Source organism: Glandiceps talaboti, chromosome 14, assembly GCF_964340395.1.
Source record: "Glandiceps talaboti chromosome 14, keGlaTala1.1, whole genome shotgun sequence".
NCBI lineage: Eukaryota > Metazoa > Hemichordata > Enteropneusta > Spengelidae > Glandiceps > Glandiceps talaboti.
In genome coordinates, this window is record NC_135562.1 from 9,006,302 (window position 1) to 9,030,133 (window position 23,832).

At 34.2% G+C, this 23,832-nt stretch overlaps 3 protein-coding genes across 3 annotated transcripts in view; all 3 read right to left on the reverse strand.

The window, feature by feature from the left end:
* The window catches only part of LOC144445737 (brefeldin A-inhibited guanine nucleotide-exchange protein 1-like), a 47,533-nt gene extending 43,072 nt beyond the window's left edge, over window positions 1–4,461 (reverse strand). Inside the window, exon 1 of the mRNA XM_078135381.1 lies at window positions 4,223–4,461. Within this exon, the coding sequence (XP_077991507.1) occupies window positions 4,223–4,346 (124 nt within the window). The 5' untranslated portion in view covers window positions 4,347–4,461. The remainder of the gene's footprint in view (window positions 1–4,222) is intronic.
* Window positions 4,462–5,467: 1,006 nt separating this feature from the next.
* On the reverse strand, window positions 5,468–21,105 carry LOC144445215 (regulator of MON1-CCZ1 complex-like). The gene is made up of 18 exons (XM_078134758.1): window positions 21,001–21,105; window positions 19,735–19,808; window positions 18,337–18,478; window positions 17,471–17,557; window positions 16,753–16,824; window positions 16,143–16,211; window positions 15,713–15,816; window positions 15,198–15,287; window positions 14,286–14,355; window positions 13,685–13,720; window positions 12,357–12,522; window positions 11,753–11,865; window positions 11,087–11,263; window positions 9,961–10,056; window positions 9,319–9,396; window positions 8,411–8,584; window positions 7,459–7,684; window positions 5,468–7,029 (listed from the first exon to the last, which is right to left on the reverse strand). Exons 1-18 carry the CDS (start codon window positions 21,103–21,105, stop codon window positions 6,947–6,949), a joined length of 1,962 nt encoding a protein of 653 aa, XP_077990884.1. The 3' UTR covers window positions 5,468–6,946.
* A 727-nt stretch (window positions 21,106–21,832) lies between these two features.
* LOC144445217 (ankyrin repeat domain-containing protein 61-like) overlaps window positions 21,833–23,832 on the reverse strand; it is a 2,345-nt gene continuing 345 nt past the window's right edge. Inside the window, exons 1-3 of the mRNA XM_078134759.1 lie at window positions 23,514–23,832; window positions 22,888–23,018; window positions 21,833–22,387 (exon numbers count right to left, since the gene is read on the reverse strand). The exon at window positions 23,514–23,832 is cut by the window's right edge and continues 345 nt beyond it. Of these exons, the coding sequence (XP_077990885.1) occupies window positions 21,833–22,387; window positions 22,888–23,018; window positions 23,514–23,832 (1,005 nt within the window). The remainder of the gene's footprint in view (window positions 22,388–22,887; window positions 23,019–23,513) is intronic.

The following is a 23,832-nucleotide window of genomic DNA, read 5'->3' on the forward strand; positions in this document are numbered from 1 at the left end:
AAGTTGCAGTTGTCATAACGACTACATTGTACATAAACTTTAAACAGTTATTTGTTTTAAGAGTAAACACAGACAAGGCCAGTCTTGTACATTGTACTGTATGCTAGGGCTAAACATACACTGTACATGACGAGTGTGAAGCTACCATCATATTCATATTCATCTTCACTTTCAAAAGTTGACCTCTACGATCAATGTGAATATGATGATAGCTTACACATTCATCATCATATTCGAAGTACTTCCGAATGGGTACGAACATGCGTTCGGTAAATCACATATCCTTCATTGGCAGGTTGAAATCATGTGATTGTAATTACTTTTCACTTGATTTGCCTGGATTTGCATGCTCTCTTCTTATTTTTGCCAGAGTATCCAATTTGCACCATAATTTATTGTTCTCATGGACCATTATTTTTCACAATCGATTGCGTTGACCGATCCCGATCAAAGGAACTACACACATTGTGATAATTGTGGTCTTGACAACACTATTTTGTGTAAATTTCACCAGTGTAAGTGTTAAGTAGGGTTTCAAAGATAGCAGCACTGCGGGAAATCAAAACACACCCAGCCAGGCCGTATTTTACTCATACACAAGTTTTTTGTACACCCAAATATTGACATTTTCAAAGATATGGGAAAGGCATACTAAACATCCAAATTAGTTTTTTTATATGACAACATTGGATACTCTGGCAAAAATAAGAAGAAAGCATGCAAATCCACGCTAATCAAGTGAAAAGTAACTACAATCACATTATTTCAACCTGCCAATGAAGGATTTGTGATTTGCCGAACGCTTGTTCGTACCCATTCGGATAACTTCGAATCTGATGATGAACATGTGAAGCTATCATCATATTCACATTGATCGTACAGGTCAACTTTTGAAAGTGAATATGAATATGAATATGATGGTAGCTTCACACTCGTCTGTACATGTACATGTCATGTACCAGGCATCTGGCATACAGCTTACAAAACTACACACACAAAGTACATAGACCAAAGCATGTGCATTGTATGCTGTGACCTGTGACCTGGGGATGACCTTTGACCCTGGGTTCACAGTAGCCAGACATATCTCATTCTAGTAATACAAGTATTAAGGAATTTACAATGTATCAGACAGTGGGATATTACAACATGTATGACTGTATTGTCATTTACAACTTTAAATAATTTTTGTAAATTGACTGTGAAAATTGTATGTGTATCAATTTGCATGTACTGCTCCACTGTTGTACAAAAAAGTATGTTGTTCTTTGTCATTTTTTAAATGTTTCTTATTAGTTTCTATGGCAATCTGGAATATTGTATATATACATGTACTAGTATGCTTGTTAGTCACTAAGGGATACAAACTTGACTAGCTTTGCTATTTCTTGATCACTTTTTACCATGTTTATTCTGTATATGTATCTACTTTAAGGTTTAATTGTTATTCTATTGGTGAATAAACATTATTATCATCATATTGTGTTATTTCTCTACTCCACACAGAATAACAATTTAAGGACACACTGGAGTAGTCATTTGGGACACCCAGTCAGTGGCATACTTGTGTGCTATCATTTTTAGCTCATGTTGCTTTGCTGGCGTTTATTTCTACTGGTATTAGATATCATCAAACGCATAAAAACAAGTATATTGTACAGGGATATGAAAATTATGACAAGGCCACCCAGTGAGAGAAAAAAATGTAGTGGCAAAAAGACTGAATTTAAGAGTAAGTTTCTGATGATAAAATTAATTGTGTACATGGACACAAATACCAGTATTCCACAATCCACAGTACAAATGTACATTACAATGTATGATATCCTTGTTTATCACTCAATGAAGAACGAAATGTACATGTATACTGCATTTAAAAGGTCCATTTCGGATTGCATGTAGGAGACCAAACCAAACAAATTGTGTGGTTCCAATTACAAATGTATGCTCAATTTTAGAATAGGTGGGGTAGGTAGATTTTTTTATTTTATTTTATCTTTTTATATAAATATTTGTATACACATTGTATGTCAGTGTCTAGTTCAGGTAGTTATGTTTTACATGTACCTTGTTTTCCATACGGTTTCTGTGTTATTGGTTTCTTCTCATCAGATGTACAGCCATTACATATTGGAAGAACAGTTTTATATTTTATAGGGTATTTTTTAAGTTTTAAAGACAAAATAAAACTGTTCTTGCAATCTGTAATGGCTGTTCTTCTGATACAAAGAAGTAAACAACACAGCGACCATTTTGGAAAACAATGGAAAACCTGAACTAAACAGTCACACAAAGAAAACAGCAAAAAATATCTAATAAAATAAAATAAAAAATCTACCTACCCCACCTACATGTATTCTAAAATTGAGTGTAATCGGAACCACATATTTTTTTCTATTAGGCCTTACAGGGATATACAATGTATGTAGTCTACTCATTACAGTACTTTTACAATGTGGACCTGACTAATGCTTCTACAATGTAATAGATAGAGGTACATCAGGGGTGAACAAATCCTCTGGTCCTGGGTCCGGGACTAGTGATTTTTTTGGGCGGACCACTCAAATTTTACCTTGTCTGGTTCGTCGGACCAGTACCTTACTGTTAATAACTATGTTAAAAAGTCATCTGAATATACAAATTCATAGGTGAGAATTAATGTTTCACATTAGCGGGACCTGGGACCACTAACTCTTTCAGCAGGACCACTGGATTTCTTAAGGCACTGGTCCGGGGACCACCAGTTCACATAATGATTTGTTCACCACTGTACATGTACATGTAGAACCTCCCTGACCACCACCTACATTTAACTGTACCCTCTTTCCCAAGAATGATCCAAATTCCAAAATCCAGGATCAGGTGGGCTTTGGAGCAATAACCAAATTGGAGTTATATGATGTATATGTACTTGTATATTTGATAAATTTCTGTCTAGTTATTGCAAAATGTGGAATATGTACACTCTGGAACTTTCTACAAGTACTAGTATAAATACTTTCCTCTACAGCTACAGTATACATACAATGTACATGTACACATATCGTGGAGGCAGACTAGAGTCCTTCTCATGTAGTCATGGCAAAGTCCTTCTAAACCTCCACGATGTAGCCATGGACTTTTCAAAAACCTCTGTAAAATCTTGCTTACACTTCAGTGACAGAGAACAGTTCTCAAGAGTACATGTAAACTTGGCATGGAATCTGAGGTGACTTCATCTAAGTAATATTACTGCTAGACTAGTCATTCATTGGATAACTCTGAGGTGACTCATTTACATGTACTAATTTCAATAGTTATTACCTTTCACTCAAAAGATCTAATCATGGATATTCATAATTTTGACTTAACTAATTTTTATACTTTTTAATTTTACTTAACTTAACTTTACTTAATATTATAAAACACCTTCTGTAGATGAGTTTTGTGTTGAATGAATACATAAATAATGTTATGATCATGATGTATCCCAATTAGAAGTACTGAAATGATCATCATTGTGATCATGTCAATTTGCCATCTCAGGGCATTCATCACTTCCTGCTGTGCCCCCCCCCCCCCCGATTATCATAACAAATAGAGAAGTACACGTATACACATGTATGTCGACTCCGCCCAGTTGGTACATTGTAGTATTAATTTTCCGTTTCACCTCGTACATTTATACAGACTGTGATACATGTACATTCGATAAATTCTACACAATACAATCATGATAACAAAGTAGTGTACTTCTTCACTTCAAATCTACCCTCTCCTAACACACATTTTACCAAGATCCCCCGGTAACATGTTGAGTGTTACGCTCATTTTTTTACCAGAACTACCTCGATGTTACCGAGGTTCCCTAACTAACCTGGTATAGCATATAACGTAAACGGTATCGTTTGATTTGTATTGCAAATGTACGAGACTACGTGTCGCGATCAGGTACAGCTGTGACACGATTAAGTAAGCAAACGTCAAATCGTTGTACATGAAGGGTGATACGGTGTTATCGTTCGCGAAAGATCAAGTACTCATGGGTACGAGGTACAGTAATGAACTCGCCGGTGAATGAAACGCCGCGTCAACATTATAATTAGTGTGTTATTCCATAGTAAACTAAGTGACATAGAAACGGTAGAGTCTCTGTCAATCATAGCTTCAATCGTCGCCATACACCAGTCACAGAAATCACTAAATTATATAATTTCATTTTTAAAAAGATTAAAGTACAAACCTAGCGCATTTTCACAGGCCTTCTTCAGCTGAGAATGGTACGATTTCTTAGTTTCCTTGTCGGCCAATATTTTCTCCAATGCCCTTCTAAGAAACATGTCTCCCGTTGCCTCTGGATGGCGCATAATGTCATTAACACATTACTGATGGGTCGGGTAAATAAACCCCTAAAAGCGGTCCTACGCTGGGAAATTTTAGTGTAATAAATTTGGAAGGCGTCTCATCAAGCCAACCTGGAATCCGCCATGTTGTATTAGTCATGTGACTTATTGCTACATCACCGACATTTCCTGATTACAACAATTGATGGCGCCCTTGAAAAAAGTTGTGAAATCAATATATCATAACACAATCATGATGACTTTCAAATTAAAAGTAAAAGTTGTCTTTGTATTCTCAATTTCGTTGGAATATATTGTATCCATCCGTGAAAATGGAAGTAAAAATGATTTCTGAAAGGTTTTGCAGCAAAAAAAGTTGTTCCCTTGGTCTGGAATCATAGTTCTAAGCTCAGACCATTGAAATGACTGACTCACAACCCTGGCTCACAACAATCCATGACAAAGGCTTTAATACTGCTGGCTGTTGGACAGCAATCATACTATACAAAATTACAACTGACTAAAATTTTGGATAAGTTATAGATTTGGTGTGCAGTGATATTATATTGGGTTCTTGATGAACCATGGGGATTGATGTGCAGTCAATTGTTAAAAGTTCAGTTAGAAATTAAAGAATTTTGAGAAGTTACCATTTGCTCATCTACCAACTAATTTACTGAATCATATCCATCGCATCTAGGAATCTGATTTACTATTAAGAACATCAAATAATTTTCAAAGAAGTTAAAAACTTTTTTTATAATTATTGGGGATTGAAAATTCATTCCTGAAGATGGGTAATAAATTTTATTCAATTCCTACAAAGAAATCTATACTTAGTATATATAGCTTTCAACACAAACCACTAACTGTTATTCTCCACACAACACACACACACACACACACAGTTTTTTATATAGCATTTTACCACTGCTTAAAGAGCTTTACACACACACACACACACACACACACACACACACACACGCATGCACAACACACAATGTTTTTTATAAAGCATTTTATCACTGTTCAAAGCACTTTACACACACACACACACACACACACACACAATAATGTTGACAAATAGTGCAACAAGTGTATTTATAGTTTTAATGCCATGTTTAATCATTAAATACATTTCTTTGGTATTGCACTACAGTTTAACTGCAAAATGGAAGTTGACACAATCTATGTACAATCAGCTATTGGTGAAGAAACACTAAGTTGTCACAGCATGAAACCATCATGATGGGTGTCAAACAACTCCCCCCACCCCTCAACTGAGCCCAACATATGCAGTACATACACATATGCAGCATGTATTGTTCATGATAAGCAAACTCATAATAGTATTGATCCCCTGTCAGGGTGTTTATTCTTATAGAAATTCATACATAACTACAGCTTTTATTTCTAACAGTTCATTTTGTAATTACTCACAAGGCATTCATCCACATCCTGAGTTCCTGTGCATCCAGGAAATTAAAATGTTGAGATGTCTTTTTTAAAATGTTATTATTCATCAGGTGGCTATAGAAATGAAATGTAGACATTTGTGCATCAACTGATTATATGTATCTAACCTTGTTTACTCAATAACAAACTTTACTCCAAACTGAGCATGCTCAGTATCAAAGATCGTGGGATTCATTGTTGGTGAAGTATTACATAATATGTGGTCCATCAACATATATGATGAGGACTTTATGTGTGGTGACAAACAGATTTACTGTACTTACTCATGTTAGCGCCCTCACACGAGCAAGTACACGGTGCTTTTGTTTAGACAATATCTATTTTTAGAATAGTTGTATAGGTACATCAATTGCCATTAATGGCATGAAATTACAGTTCCCATAATGCACCATTCAAGATGGCCGGCAGGTTTGCACATTTACTGTTGCCAATGAAAATCATAATACAAATTTACCTTCAACTAATTATTCTGGCACCTAAAGAACATTTCGTCTTTTTGAGTTATTTTGTAAGTTTATACAGGCTGCAATTTGAGTCATTTACAAAGTTCACAGATGATCTCTGGATCACCGAATACATTTATATGAAAAATATGTCCATACATTTAATGGAGTTCTTGTCATCTTCAAAAAATGAATGGTGTCCCTGAACAGCATATGTTAAAAGTCAAAAGATGATGTAGACTTCTAGTCTCAGCTACCCAGACTTTCACTGTTGAGAGCTCCACGACATGACTCCCAAGATAAGAACAGAGTCTGCAGAAATGTCATCCAAAATTTTCTGCACCTGATCTGTGTCCAAAACCAGTGCATTCTGGGAAATATGTCATGACCAACACAGCACACTGAATGATCCAAGTTCTTTAGTGATTTGCATGTCTGGAGTGACTTCTGCAGCTTACTTCCAAAGAATGGGCTTTACAAGCTAATTCTTCACAACTTTGAAGAAATGTTCTGTGTGACTTCATTGAAGAAAACTTTGGATTACATTTCCCCAGACTGTGTTGATATTTTCTTCAAATGTTAGAATTGCACACACAAAACAGGATATGGGTTGCTGTGACATTGCACATTTTTGGATCTTCATCATATGTATCCATGGATACTATGAAACTGTTACTGTTTTGATACTCAGCTGGGGCAGTGGGCTCAGGCAGTTGCCATGGAAACCATTAGGCTTTCACTTCCAAACTCACTTTCAAAATGTCTGACATACTGCTCACAATGTTCTCCTGTTAAACAACAACAAAAATATCATGAACTCTCCAGCTGAATTATCCTAAATTCTCAAATTAGATTATCATGAATTATCGATGTAAATTATCAAAATTTAACACATGGAAAAATGTCTGAAATCATTCTTTGACAATGACATGACATAGTTTCCCTTTCTCAAATTAATTTTGTTTTAAACATATTTTCGTTGTAAAATAATCAAAACTAACCAACCAACAAAGTAAACAGCAGGGTCAATGTCAAGTTTGTTCATCAGAATTTTCTGGCAATTAAGAAAGATAACAAAATCAGTATTTGCTAAGATACAGTTAAAACAATTTGAAGATATATATTTTGACATCTGTAAAATCATTATGTAAATTTATTATTTGATATTCAAATTCCCAGAGCATTGACCAATCAATGCCTCTGAAATCTGATATTACCTGGTACAAATCTAGCGTGACCCCTCAACCTGAGATTCCTCTCTTCAAAGAATTTAAAAACAGTGTAGAAGAGCATTTTGTCTTCTGTGTTGACTGCAGCTTCTAAGAACTTCCTGGCTGACACCGTGTCAATCTGTCCAACACTGCGGATAAATCTAAGTGCTGTCAACACCTGGTGTTTGGATAATAGAACTTCAACTATCTCTTCATTGGCTGTTGAAAGTCTCTGAAAGTTAATAAATAATTACTCCATGTAAATAAATCAGATGAAAAAAATGTTTTAATCTCAGGAATGACAACACTTTTGCACAATTTCACTTACAATATGAAAAATGTTTTCTATGATGTATGCTACTGGATTTGAAAACACTGCTCTGATGAAAAGAAAGGCAATGTGCATCAGCTGTACACACACACACACACACACACAGTATACATACATACATACATACATACATACATACATACATACATACATACATAGTATACAGACACAGACAGACAGAGACAGACAGACAGACACACACAGACACACACACACACACACACACACACACACACACACACACACACACACAATGCACTGAGGGGGAACACTAATCCATGAAATAATGGTACTTTTGTAAACTTTGGTTCCAGAGAGTCATTTCATTATTTTACATCACTTATATTGTAATGCACGATTGCTCAGAAAAGGTGAGTAGAAATTTGTGCTTATCATTATACCTTGCAATGGACACACATTGCCTCATGGGAGTCAACATATATGCATATACAATAACTTAAGATAAATATTCATAAGTTTGATCTGAAGGTAATACGCATGTAGGAGGAAGTGATGCAAAATCATGAAATTACTCCCAAGAACCCAAGTTTCTAAAGTTAAAATGTCTTTATTTCCTTGAGTGATGTTCACCTTTAATGCCAAACAAGGAAGGGTGAATGTACTTACTTTGAGCATATCAAGTGCAAGTTGATGTGCTGGTGTATAGACACTTTCTAATGATAACATCAGACATGCCAATGGTTTGGAATCACTCAAAACATGATATTGTAAAAACTGATGAAGCTGATAAAAAAAGTTGTTTTGGACCAAAGTGTTGATGACTAACTCGTATAGATAATGCTGTAAAAGACAAGAAAGAAATAATCAATGGATTTTACTCAAACTGCAATGTTACCAGAGTTCCCTTCAAGGAAGATCAGATGCTACAATCCCAGGATCAACGAAGATGGGGCACTGAACTACCTAACAACTATAATTGGCTGATCATACCACCACCAAGTGGTCAGCTGTAACTATGGAAATTGTCATTCTGATGTGGATCATCGACCAAGACAGATTATACTGCCACCTAGTGGTCAGCTGTAACTATGGAAATTGTCATTCTGATGTAGATCTTCGACCAAGACCAAGACAGATTATACTGCCACCTAGTGGTCAGCTGTAATTATGGAATCTGTCATTCGGATGTGGACCGTCAACCAAGACAGATCAAAAGCTCAATTGCATAAAAACTTTGAACTGCTTGTACATTATAACCTTTGTAAATCATTCCTTGCAAATATTTAGCAGGTATGTCAAATTCATCTAAAAGTTCCCCACCAAAATTATGGCACACTGTGTGGGGAAACTGTTACTACGGTAAAACCTTAGTGTACAAAGTCACTGGATTAGCTACTTAGCAACTGCAACAAAAATGGAGGACAAAAAATAAATATATATCCTGTATTTTCTTAAAAAATAAGAACATGATTTGTGAAGTTACAACATAAAATTTGTCACTTGATTAATCATGAAGGTAATAAGATCATTAATTTGATTTCAATTTTACTTGAATCAACGTAAATTCTCCTTACCTGTACAGGTATTTGAAACTGATTTAGTGATCTAATGTATTCCATCAGAACTGCTACGATGAATTTATGTTTGACATCCTACACAGAAATTCAAATAAAACATGAGAAGAAGAAATTCTATTACATTATTGTGTAACTCTTGTCTTGAAAGAAGCAATGATAAGTCACAGCATCAGAAGCTTACATGTCAATTTTATTCACATAATTTGTACAATTAGAAGTTATTCCTCAATATTTTTCTTCGTTCAGCCAAGGAATATACGAGTGACCTATGGGGTCTTTGTCACTACAAGTTGATAGATAGGTTCCACTATTTACATTGATGCAGTCAGAAATAAATAACATCGGTATTTTCACTTTTTGATTATAAAAATGAGATAAACTGAGATAAAATAGATCCTAAGCAAAACCAATCCCTGGTGAAAATAAACAAATAAATTTAGATGTTTAGAATACCTAAGGTAATGAATTATCCCCCGACCTGTACTTAATGTTGAATCCACTACCTGTTATTTTTATGAAATGTAATGTCCTGTAGTGAGAAAGAATTCCTGGCTGTCCTGTTGCACAGTGTGTACACAGTAGAACTTGAATAGAAGAACAAAACAATAGTAAGGAATCCTGACTACTAGCAAAACTGACCTTATTGTCTACAAATACTGAGAATACATGTGTATACATATCTGCTTGGTCTACGACTGCCTGACTTCGTTTTCTACTTCTTACACCTAGCTCAGCCTAGAAATAAAGATAAAGCATAGAGATAAACATGAAGAGAAATAATACACTTTGAGACATATTCGAAGAAACACTAGTTATTGAATACATGTATTTGTAAATTATTCTCATTAATATGTAACCTAGTTAGTAAATGTATGTAAATTATTCTCATATGTAACATAGTTAGTAAAAATATGCAAATTATTCTCACTAATATGTAACCTAGTTAGTAAATGTATGTAAATTATTCTCATATGTGACCATGTTAGTAAATGTATGCAAATTATTCTCATATGTAACCTCGTTAGTAAATTTATGCAAATTATTCTTAATATGTAACTATTTATCAATGCATGCAAATTTTTCTCATTTATATGTAACCTATTTAGTATGCAAATTGTTCTCACTAATATGTAACCTATTTAGTATGCAAATTGTTCTCATTTATATGTAACCTATTTAGTATGCAAATTGTTCTCATTAATATGTAACCTAGTTAGTAAATATATGCAAATTATTCTCATTTGTAACCTAGTTAGTAAATGTATGCAAATTATTCTCATACGTAACCTAGTTAGTAAATGTATGCAAATTATTCTCATGTGTAACCTCGTTAGTAAATGTATGCAAATTATTCTTATCAATATGTAACCTAGTTATCAATGCATGCAAATTATTCTCATTTATACGTAACCTATTTACAGGTTACGGTAGCATAGTTGAGATAGTTGTTCTCATTAATAATAATATGCAACCTATGTCCATGCACCTGACAACATAGATATATTATGATAACATCAACATACACATCAAATCTAGTAGAGTTTAATGGATCTTTGTAATAGCAAAACATTGTGAAACATTTTACGTTATTTAATCTATCATATCTTTGTGGTATGCAAAGATATTTGTTGTAACAAAATGTACAATATAAAAGATTTGATACAACACAATCTTTAAATAAATCATTACACAAAAATATTCACACAGAAAGTTAAATATAACAAGCTAGATTATTATGAGAAATAAATGTAGATTAGATTAGTACCTGTCCAGCTTGTGACTCCATCTCTAAGTAATTCCTGTAGACTTGGTTTAGTTTATCAAATACCATAGAGATTGTAGTCAGATTACATTGATGACCAGGTACCAAGGCCTGTTTACAAACAGACAGGATCACCATCTTACACTCACTCCTCAGAAGGAGAAAATCTATCAACCGTGTCTGTAGGTAGAGAAAAATCACTTTATATTACTCTACAACAAATACGTATTTCAACTTCATCATATATCATAGTGTAGCTGTAAAATAATACTAAGACACACTGAGATTTGCTCTAACTTTCCAAAAGAATACATTGCAATATATCTTTTTAGAATCAAGGAAACTGTCAGAATGATATGGAAATCAGAACACTGTTATAGCTAGATAGTGAAATAAACTCACTTCGGAATAGTTAGGTATTAGTTAGTAATGAAAATTTCTACTCACAGAGTTAAATTCTGCTTGGAAGCAAATCCCAAATGAGTCAGCATCATCAGGGGTGTACTACAATAGTGCATTGTCACATGTTTTGCTGACAAGATGGCTGTGAAAATTTGGGATTCCCTTCCACAAATTTTTTACTGTGAGTAGATATTTCATTACTTAATAAGTATGAACCCAGAGTCCATGAACATTCATTCTCACAAGGTATAAGTTATAAGTCATTACCTTGTCTGGAATCATTGTGACAAGGGGTTCTAACTTTAAATGTACATGCCATAGACATCCTAACTTGGCATCAATTACTATATCTGGTTGGAAAACTATCCAATTGGGTGAATCTGAAAATGAAGCTAAGGAATTTATGACTTGTGTGACACAATGACAACAAAGATACAGATCTTATTTGAAGAATGCATTCATCAATCCCATATAAATTTTTGTCAACATATACATGTACAATTGTATGTAAAACATAACAAACAATCATACAAACTGCATTTAATGTAAAAAAATACAGTAATTCATATTGAAAATTCATTTGTCATGGACTTTTCTAGGCTTTCAGACAGTCTTTCTCTCCATCCATTTGTTGGTCTGCCTATTAATACATGTGTGTGTTGGTCTATCTATATTTCTCACTCCTTATTCAGTCTTACTTTACTCTTTATCACTCTCTCTCCCCCATCTATTCACTCCCCTATCTTCAAAAGCTATATAATTCACAGGAGATCTCTGTCAATCAGTCTATTTTTTATAATTTTTAAATACCATGTCACTCTTTAATTTATTTCTCTATGTAACACTATTCATTCCTGTCTTTAAAGGATACATAGTTCACAGGAGATCTCTGTAGTCTGTGTATGTGTTGGAACATGAAGTCCTGTAATTTTTAGTTTGAATGGTTTGATAGGTAATGGTGCTAAAACAGGCAGGTGATAGGTCACATAGCCATCATGGGACTCTCCACCAAGTTTGATGTCAAAGATCATTGTTGTCTGTTGGCAAAGACAAACAAGAAATAGGAGATATGAATTATTGATAATTAAAAATACTGATTTATATGGACATAAGTATAACTTCATATATATATATATATATATATATATATATATATATATATATATATATATATATATATATATATATATATATATATATATATATATATATATATACAGGTTTTGAAAATTTGAACCAAATTATATGCTATAGGGTCTATAGCATATAATTTGGTTCAAATTTTCAAAACCTGTATATAATTCGCTCTACTACCCGTATTGAGCACTTTTATGTGGTTTTATCTACATCCAGTCAATTATATATATATATATATATATATATATATATATATATATATATATATATATATATATATATATATATATATATATATATATATATATATATATATATATATATACATGTATATATATACATGTATATATATATATATATATATATATATATATATATATATATATATATATATATATATATATATATATATATATATATATATATATATATATATATATATATATATATATATATATATAAATAAATCATTATGCTAACATAAATGAGACCTTGATGTTGGACGGTGAAGATATTACTGAATTTATGAAAATAAAGATTGAAATAAAAATAAAAAAGACCCCATTGTAAACATATCATACTACACACACTTGCAGCGTATGTATGTTAAACTGCATAGAACATATGTGACAACCGACATGTCACTCACACACACCAAGAACACACACCACTTGTTGACATGTACCAGCTGGCCATCTTGTACTGAGTGTGTATGTGTAAGCTAGTTAAACACAAAGCAAACTTGGCTGAATACATACTACATAGGATAGAAACATCAAAAATAGGCTGCAAGTGAATGGTAAGAATGTATATATTACGTTTGCATTGCAGTTTCAAATTTTTATTTCAATCTCTATTTTTATCAGTCAGTTATATCTTCTCTGTTCAATGTCAAGTGTTTGTACATGTCTACATTGTGTATTAACATGTCAAGAGACTTTGAAATTTTTGTCTTTGTACAACCATTGCTTTAATAAAACCTACAGTTATGCATTGACATAGTGGTAAGGTAAATACTAGTTAGTCAATTAGCAAATTAGAAATAATTTTAAATAAAAATACCTTTGATGCTTGGTGATGTACAACTATGAGATTATCCTGAAAGAAATTTTAAAATGTAAAAGTGGTGATAATTTTACATAATTATTGCGAATGTTAACCACTCATTCACCTGATGGAACAGATGTAGATTTACAAAATAAAATCTTTTCGAATCACAATTCTATCATTTTTTTAATCTTGAGAATTATTGTTGTATTTGTCACTTAATATTACATATTCCTTTTGTCAACAGCAACAAGTGGTAGCCACTTACTGGTTTCCATAGTAGGGAAGCTAAAATAGCTGGAGCAAAGACAACCTACATAATGAACTATTTGATGTCAATGATATGCACCATATCCGTTACATGTATATATCATTTGTACAAACCCAGATGGTTGCAGAAGTTTTGAACATTGAATACAGTGGTAACATGTGAAAATAAGCTAGCCATCAACAACTCTAAAGTTGGTACATTGCCTTTGTCTGGAAATTACACTACCCAAAGATCAAATAATACTTTTTGTATAGAAAGGTACCAAGAGTATCATCTACTAAAAACATCAAATTAACCATAGATCCTCCATCAACAAGTTGGTGGAGGGTTTATGAATCAACTTACCACTACATTCAAAGCAAATCTACCACTCATATTTAATCTCAGTACATCAGTTTTCTTGGCTGGTGATTCTCTACAATGATAAAAAATACAACGAAATAAGTATTCATGGGGATATTTCTTAATTCATGGCAGAAAAAAAACATACACTCATGATCAAACTCGATTAGCATTACACAGATAACAATCTGTTGACAAACAAATAATTTGGTTTGTGACTGACCTACAACTTTTTACATTATGGAGAACTGAACCTCTACCAAGATTTTAAAGAATGGGAAACAATTGCTCACAGTGTATTTATAAGAAATAATGCAAAACCTACTGTATAACTTAGCAAACAAACAGATACCTTATTGATGAAACTTAAAACAGAAAGGACTTTGTTAAAACTAACATACAACAGTTTACGAGATTAGATCTTTTGACTACTAACACTGAATTACTGTTTGTTTGTTTGTTTGTTTGTGTGTTGTTCTCTACCCCACTTTAAACCTGGGTTTTTTGGTTTTGTTTCTCTACCTGACTTAAATAATACTAGTCATATTTTCTATAATTTTCAGTCTCTATATGTATTTAATTTTACTGCCAGTGCTGCTCCTTATATATGCTCAGTGAGCCACATATACATAAGGTATGCAATAAATGAATCAATCAATCAATGTTGACATCAAATGTGTGTACATTTAAAGCTGCACTATCTATAACTTTTTTTCAATCAACCAACCAACAAACAATACATTCACTGAAAATTGTTAAAATACCAATAATTAGACATTGTACATTTTATTAAGAGGTCTATTTTATGCATAAGTACAACAGTAACAGGTTGAAATTGTTATCATGTTGGGGGCATTGATTTCAGGGTATGGACCCAAAAATCAATTTGCTTGGATTTCTATAAACATTGCTTACTTTTGTAGTTGATAAAGCACTACTTCTGCACCCATGTTGGCATGTCCTCGCTGTTGATGTCTTAGCACTATAATATATACTTGACCATATCTGAAAATTAATACAAATTATGAGATTTATATAATATTGTAGTAGTATATTTAGTTTGAATTCAAGATTGACAAACTACTAAGCATATTGTATGGTGCTATATCTGAATGAAGCACTCATTATTTGAAAACCCCTAAGCTATTGTTGACAATTATATGTCATTGGGTAAATATATTTACAAAAATGAACATTCCTGACTAGACTGGGCTGAACAATGTTAATGTATCCAAGTTACAGTAATAATAACGTTTATTCACCAATATGATAGAATTAACCTTTAAAAAGATACAGACTTTTAGCTCACAAACAACACACAGTTTACTACATCCCTGGATGTCCTTCCAAGTCTGACAACTTTCAACCATTGCTAATAGGCAAGTCAGAAACAACAAAAATATACTTGATATATTATTAGTATGACTTACATGTTTGACATGGTTACATCTCTCTCCAGCAGACATAGTTTTGGGGGTTTGGGTATGACGGGTAAATCAACCTCAAACTTGGGAAGTCTCAACAATGTACCGCCCTGTGAATATGATATGTACGTTTCTGTAATTTAGTCAATAGAAATATTAACAGATACAACTTTGAAGGTTTGGGTATGACAGGTAAATCTACCCTCAACCTGGGAAGTCATAACAACTTACAATAAAAACACTATTCGAAGAAAACATTTCAAATTTGAAATATAATACTAGTATTATGATCCATTTTGAACACAAATCATCATCTTGTGACTATTTTAATCTGTGATTCTGTGCTTACAGAAGTTATATAAGGGGAACTATATTGTCCACTGGTAATAGTCAGTTTTTTGTACATATAAATTTTATAAAATTTGTAATGTCTCACCTTGAAGTAGAATGGCTGTAGTACATTGCCTAGCGTTGTAGATGATAGCAACAACAGAGAACTTTCTGGCTGCAATAAAACACAACAAACATTTGAGTATCTCATAGCAATTGCTTCATGATGTGAACATGCTTAGTATATAAGCTTAACCAGGGATACAAGCATAGCTGGTATTGTGATCACTGAGTTTACCATAGTTTGTTTAAAATTGAGAATAATGCTACAGTATTAGTGATTATAATCTATATGTACGTTTAATTAAGCCGGTAATGATAACTTATTATTTCCATTAGCGGTGGAGCCAAACTCGATTAGCGGAAAGCTATTTTTTTTGACTCCAAATTGCCATTTTGTTTCTCCTTTTGTCTTATGTGGTCATCATTGACATGTACATATTGACTTTCAAATTGCCAATAAATGAATGAATGAATGATTGGAAATTTGCATAGGAAAAGCATGAATATTGCAACCTTTCCATTATGAACTCTGCTATTATAAGCAACACCTTGAAAATTTGTTATCAGTCTCACTGATCTTGATACATTGTGTAATAGCATTTGCAAGCTAAGATGAAGTCTTCAGTAAAAAAAAATTCAGTCAAAATACTCACCAAGAAAACAAACCAGTTCACACTAATGTTGACAGTCTTCAGGGATTTCAAAGTTTTCTTTTCTGGAATAACCTGGGATAAATGCATAAAATTGGAGTTATCAGATTAAATGCAGTCACAGATTGGAAATTTAATTTCTAAAAATACAAACTTTGAGGAAAAAAAAACTTTAATGATTCTTGACTAATTACTGTTATATTATATGACAAGTGGTCTTATAAAGTGGAAAATAGGACATAAGCGTCAGCTAGTTAATTAGATAATGTAATACAGAAATAATAATTTTAAGAAATTTTAATAAGCACATTACATAACAGCCTCGATGCACTTTAATTATCAGCAGTTCTGTGAAAACAGCCAGGTCCTTTGTTCTTCATATGAAACAAAATGACACATATAATGCTTACATATAGGTTTGGATTGTTGTTTTGGCCAAGATAAACAAGGTAATTCAGTGAGCAATGCATTCAGCAATTCGGTCCATTTGGTGAATTGCTTCGTGTGCATACATAATCCCAGACCTTGCGACATCGCCAGGTGCATTGCAACGAATGTGACATGTTAGATTTTCTGCACTTTGTTGCAAGTTGCCTCTCCCGTTACCCAGTGAAATGCCCGCTTGTAGGCATTCAGTCCTAGTTGCTTGCCTCGTTGCATGTGATGAATTGCTCACTGAATTGCCCCATCTAACTTGGCCTTAACAATGAGAATGACTTACCTGATAAAATTCTATACCATGGTCAGTTATAAATACTATTTCATTGAGATTTGTCCAATTAAAGCCTATTATCTTTGTGGTTTTACCCTGGTGGAAAATAAACATACAAATATTTATCAAAAAATAACTATGACATCACTTAATGTGATAAACTGTTTTGTTGTTATCAAAATAAAACTGAAACTGAAAGAAATCTTTATCTTAGGAAATTAAAATGTATAATTATTTGATACATTGGCTTTTTAATGATTTTGATTGGAAATTCACATTGTTAGGTACACTTTTTTGCTTGCATGTCTTCTCATCATAACCAAAGATGTGCTTAGAGCTTATATCAACATGTTGTAATATTATCAGTGAACAGGTCTAATTATGAGGTTGAAATTTAAAATAACTAGAATAACTTTCTTTGATACAGCACCAAGTTATTTTTTTTAAGTCCACATTTCAGCAACTTGACAGTCGCCTTCCATTCTTCCAATGGATAAAGAAGGCCATCTGCATAAGGAAATCCTCCCCAGTGATGAACTGGGATGGGGAGTGGGAGTGGGGGTGGGGGTGGGGTGGGGGTGAGGTTTGGCTGTCATGTTTTAAACAATTTATTCACCACACCACCACCTAGTTAACAGTAAGAGTAACCATTGTCAGTTTGTCCTGAGGAAGACAGCTGTCACATTGCCATAATGTACACATGAAAAAAAGTAACTTGATTGTGTATTAATGAACATCAATCTAATTATATTGAAATAATAGTTTCAATTTGTGTCAGTGTTTAATAGTGAGATAACTGTTTGTAACTTTGTAGTCCTCATAATTTTGATTCCTAACAAAATCTTTTAAGTTTTAGATAAAAATAAAACATCTACCTTGCAGCTTTGTGAGTACTCATTTGTGTTCTTTCCCTCTATAAAATTAATAAACTCCACTGTCTTCTGAGATCGCTGCACTGCTAACACTTTCATATCATATGACAACTTTATTGAGATCACATCTCCTTTGTCTTCCATCCTGTAAAATAGTTAAGATGAAATCTTTGAATAAAGAATATTTCAAAAGAATTACATTGGAGAAAATGATAAAACTACAGGAGTAACTTAACTTATCATGGGAACAACATTATAAGTACACTACAATTATCTTCCTTGCAAACTTTAAAATATACACTAAGGCCTAAAAAAATTGTGTGGTTCTGATTACGCTCAATTTTAGAATAGGCGGGCGTAGGTAGATTTTTTATTTTTTGTTCATGTGTGAGTGTCTAGTTCAGGTAGTTATGTTTTCCATTGTTTTCCATAAGGTTTCTGTGTTATTGGTTTCTTCCCATCAGGTGTGCAGATTTCAGATTGCAGATTGGAAGAACAGTTTTATATTCATTTGTCTTTTTAAGTTGATGTAATTTTTCCGCATCCACTATTTCTTGCAAGACTTCACAATTTTTGCAGTTTTATTATATTTTTCACATATACATTAAATAAAGTTTAGGGTCGGCAGTGAGTCTTTTGTAGAGCCTCACACCCCAAAAAGCTACACCCAGATGATAAATTGATGATAAAAATTGTCCTCTGACTTCACACATACATAGGATGTTGGATTGTAACCTTTAGGTAAACAACTCCTTGCAATATCACATATGTACCAGAGATTACTTGTACTAGTGCACACATACACACTAGTGGTACTTGCACTGCAGTGCAATACTGAAAACACTATTGCATACAAATGAACCTGCATGCAAATGATATGCAAATGATTCATCATACAGTACATCATAGATCATCCACACAGATCTATGAGTACATGTATAATTTTCATAGAAATTTGCTGTTTAATTAGTAATAATATATGTATAATATAATGGAGCAATCCATTAGGACGCCCTAAACGGAGGAGGATTCCAACTGGTATATAAGCGTATCACCCTGAAAATCCTGTAGGACGATATAAAGAATTAACCTATTCTCAGCTACATGTACACAGCCACATATAGACGAAGTTGTTTCGCCTGACGTTAGTCAGTTCAGGTAAGACAAACCCACTTCGGCTAGGATTAAAACAATAATACTTACTAGAACTCCATGCCACATGAGTTCCAGTGTAGGTACTCAGTTGGTACTCACGTTTATTGTGTTTTCTGTTGCATTTTCACTTGTTACACTCATGAAAATATGCCTCAAGAACACTGCAAGTATTCATGCAAATACCCCAAGTACACCACATTTGCATTCATGCCTCATGAGGTTCTGTTATGAATATTACGTACTTACCTAAAATTAATGGTCTTATCATCTGGACCTTTCACTACAACACCAGTGGCACCACCAGACCTGACAGCAAAGACCTACAAAACATATAGTAAGCATCACTGAATACCTCTCTCAATAGATATGAGCCTCATCCCTTGTAATATGCAAGATGGAAAGACTGTCCACCTGAGGTCATTGCTCCTGTATCATATTTTGCTTGGCTTTGATAGGCTCTTCCATACAACCATATACAAAAATCAAAATTGTTCCATAAACTGTAGCACACTGTACAGCCATGTTATTTACAGTCTCCCTACCCTATTAAAATTGAATATCATTTATCACAATACATCATATTCAGCAATAATTTGATAATTAGTTATGCAAAGTCCCTGCATGGCTTATAGTTAATAATGGTGAATTTTTTTAAGTCAGTTTGCTTATGGTTAATAATGGTGAATTTTTTAAAGTCAGTTTAACATCACTAGCTGTACATGTACATGTATGTTGGCAACTCATACTATGTCTGATAAATGCTGTCATAAAGAGGCTGCTGGTTTATGACGATGTGTTGCCCTTGTCTATATGCACATCACAGCACAGACAATTCCTTGTCTGTGTCTATCCAGTAGAGAGTACATATGAATTATATGATGTACATGCGTGGGACACTGTGTGCACATGTCCACCATATTTGAAGATGTATGTGTTTACATGACTGTAATATATGTATGTAGGGAGTCTAACTCTAAGCCCATTCTTATCCCATACACCCTCCACCAACGTTGGTGATTGGTTCGGGCATGGATGTATACATCCATGGTTGGGGCTATGCTCTAACTATACCTTCATGCTCTAATCTAATCCTAACCCCAGATCCTTGACTCGAATACAAATAAGTACTTCTTGTGCACTCGCCTACACTGAGTCTTGCCCTGACAACATTCAATTCGATGACACAGTTTTGTAACGAGAGCGGAAGCATGCTACAAAATCTAGTCGCAGTTGATAATGCACTGGGCAGTGGAGATGGGGCAGTGCTTCCCTGAATGACACTACTATACGGTTAGTCCTGCTTGCACACTCGAGAATCGAGTACTGATTTTAATACTCCGTCTGCAAGCACGGGTGTCATATAATAACAATGCTACTAGTACTACCACTACTACTTGCGGACAGCTGTACAATGGTAAAGCACCATGAAACCTCATACCGGATTACTCGACTTCCAGCTATTTAGACAACTTTTACAGTTTATAAATTGTGCATATGTAGGCGCACACTCACCTGTTTGTTAACTTCATCAAAGAAAACGTTTGTCACCTTGCTGACGGGCTCAAATCGAGTCGGATTTGGACTCAACTCGACGTAGTAACTTTCGTCCTCCGCCATCTTTGCTAGTAATCTCGTAAACTCTCGTAAAACGCGAGTTTACATGTTATGATGATTTTCCAATCTCTTGCTTTCAGATCAACAATGGTTGACCTTAAGATATTCCAATACAATTTTTTGTATAGTAATAATCCATTTTCCCTCTTGAACCCCTTTAAAAACCAACAACCTCTAACTTTAAATTGAAAGTCTCGAGAACGTCGCCATCAGAAGATAATGACCGTTAGGGGGCGTACTTTACTATGATGCAAGCAAGCTTACCTGTATGATACTAGTACATCATGCATGTGTGAGAGACTTCCTCCAGTCTCTGGGCATATTTTCATTCTTTATTTGAATAAAATGATTTTGTTATAAAAACACAAATGCGTCCATTGTGTGAAATGATAACCTGGGCGTGTGACTGCGAAATAGTCGGTGAACGCGTATTAGTACTATTACTATTAGCCAGTTGCCACGAACTAGAAAAATCTTCAAGAGACTAGTGCCATGCCAGTCTACATGTATACGTGTATGAATCACACAAATGCGATCCATTGCAATTGCAGTGTGCGGATTATGCCATGCATAGTTTTAAACATATTTATTTTTAACGCATAGTATTTATAACTGAGTACAGCGCCACCAACGGTTAAAGAAACACAGGAATCTTGCAAAAGTCAATTATCATTGAAAAAAAACCATTTGATATATTTTAATCATTTATTGATATAAAGATATATATCAACTAAACCTTAAATAAATCTGGATACTTAGCTTTCAGTTCTGGGACCGAAATTTCTAAAACTTCACAAACAAGTCTATTTGCCGTTGGACACATAAGATATTTTTTCAGAGACTCGGGGAGCGGTAGGTCGTATACTCCAGTCCGATGTTTGTTTATCCCTAGCTGTCTTTTTATTTTGGCACGACATAAAAACGCTAGAGGTTGAGGTGTGCGATGTTCCGGCATCAAAATTTCTTTGATCGTTTCTGTAAATTTCGTATTATTGTGATAACTATCACGATGAAAACAAGTCGGTGTTTGTCCGTTGTTGTCGATGAGACGACCGGGAGAGACCATGTCGTCCAGGAAGGCGATAAGTGTCTCTGAATTTTGAACTCTGTAAAGTCGGTGAAACACTGTATCTAAAAAATCAAATAAAGCAGTTCTACCATTGGAGGCTTGTATGCTGGGATCTGCACCACGACGTAGTAAGTATCTTACTGCCGAATGGTCTCGGAAGTGAGCAGCGATATGCAGAGGAGTTCGGGAAACTACATCACACGCATTCACATTAAGCTGAAAAAGAGACAAAAACAGATATTAAAGATAGAAGAAAATTTGAATTGTTTGCAAACAAGACTGGTCCATGAATTATACCAATATGACAATAGAATTCAAGTTGCAGTTCAGCTAGGCTAAAAGGCTACTTACATTTACCAATTGAACAAACAAACAAACAAACAAACAAACAAACACACACACACACACACACACACACACACACACACACACATGTACATGTACACATGCACACACAAACAATATAAGTTAACGTACATGTGCGTGCACAAATCATAATTCTACAAGTGGTTGGGTTTCCCACGAAAGGCTTCACAAACCATGAATATACTGGAAGTGATTAAGTCTTTAAAACCGTCAAAAGTAAGACGTTCCGATAATACGAACAATGGTTCACAGTCTATGTTTACATGGCTGTGTCACCATTTCAAATGTAAAAGCTTACAAATATTTTAGAACCTGAAATTCAAGACACGTTTATTCTAAAAAGTACATACCTTTGGAAACTCAGTTACTAACATTGAAAACGTCGGTAGTTTACTCTTGTAACCAATTATCGTGTGTGTATGCATTGCGCAGTAGTGTAACATCGTCATGTTGTCTCGTGACGTGGCAAATACGTCAGCACCTGTATTTGTATAAAGAAAATATTTGCAAATTACATGTACCCCACTCTGAAATCTGTCACTGTTAACGTTGAGGGCGGAAAGTAAAGTATTGTTTCCAGTGGATATATTTTACCGGGATTTCTTATCGAAAACGATTGCACAGAGTATAACAATTTTTGCAAGAATAGAAAATAAAGTACATGGTGTGGACATCAATGAAAGTTTTGCTAGTTTTGGAACCCTGTGCAAACACAGAGGAAAAAGTAGTGTATAGTTTGGTCGATATATAAATCAGAAAGAAATTACAGAAAGAAGTTAAAAAAATAGGAGCACGTACAGAGCTAAAGTGTGAAGGTTATAACATGAAAGTGTGACTTTAGTATTATCACAAACCTCCTCCATTTTAGTTCTGCACGCTCCCTCAGTACACTGAGTGCCTCTTTTAGTCTCGCACCACTATAAAAATCGTATAAACCCAAATTAAAATTGTCTATTACAGATGATGCAAATCTCACCATGTTTCATTAAAACTTTCATCGCTTTTACAGTGCCAACTTCTGCAGCTAACATTAACGGTGTCACTCCATCACAATCTTTCATATCTACTTCAGCACCTCTGTTGATAAGGATCGTGACCATTTCAGCCGACCCTGATTTTGCTGCCTTGTGTAGAGGTGTCCTCAATATAACGTCCCTGGCATTCACATCAGCGCCATATGCACACAAGGCTTCTACCGTTTTCCTAGTTTGCTCCCAGTGATGATCGAATGACCCGTCTGGATTTCCCGACGAACGAATAGATATACCCATATGGAGTGCTGTCTGTCCGGTGAC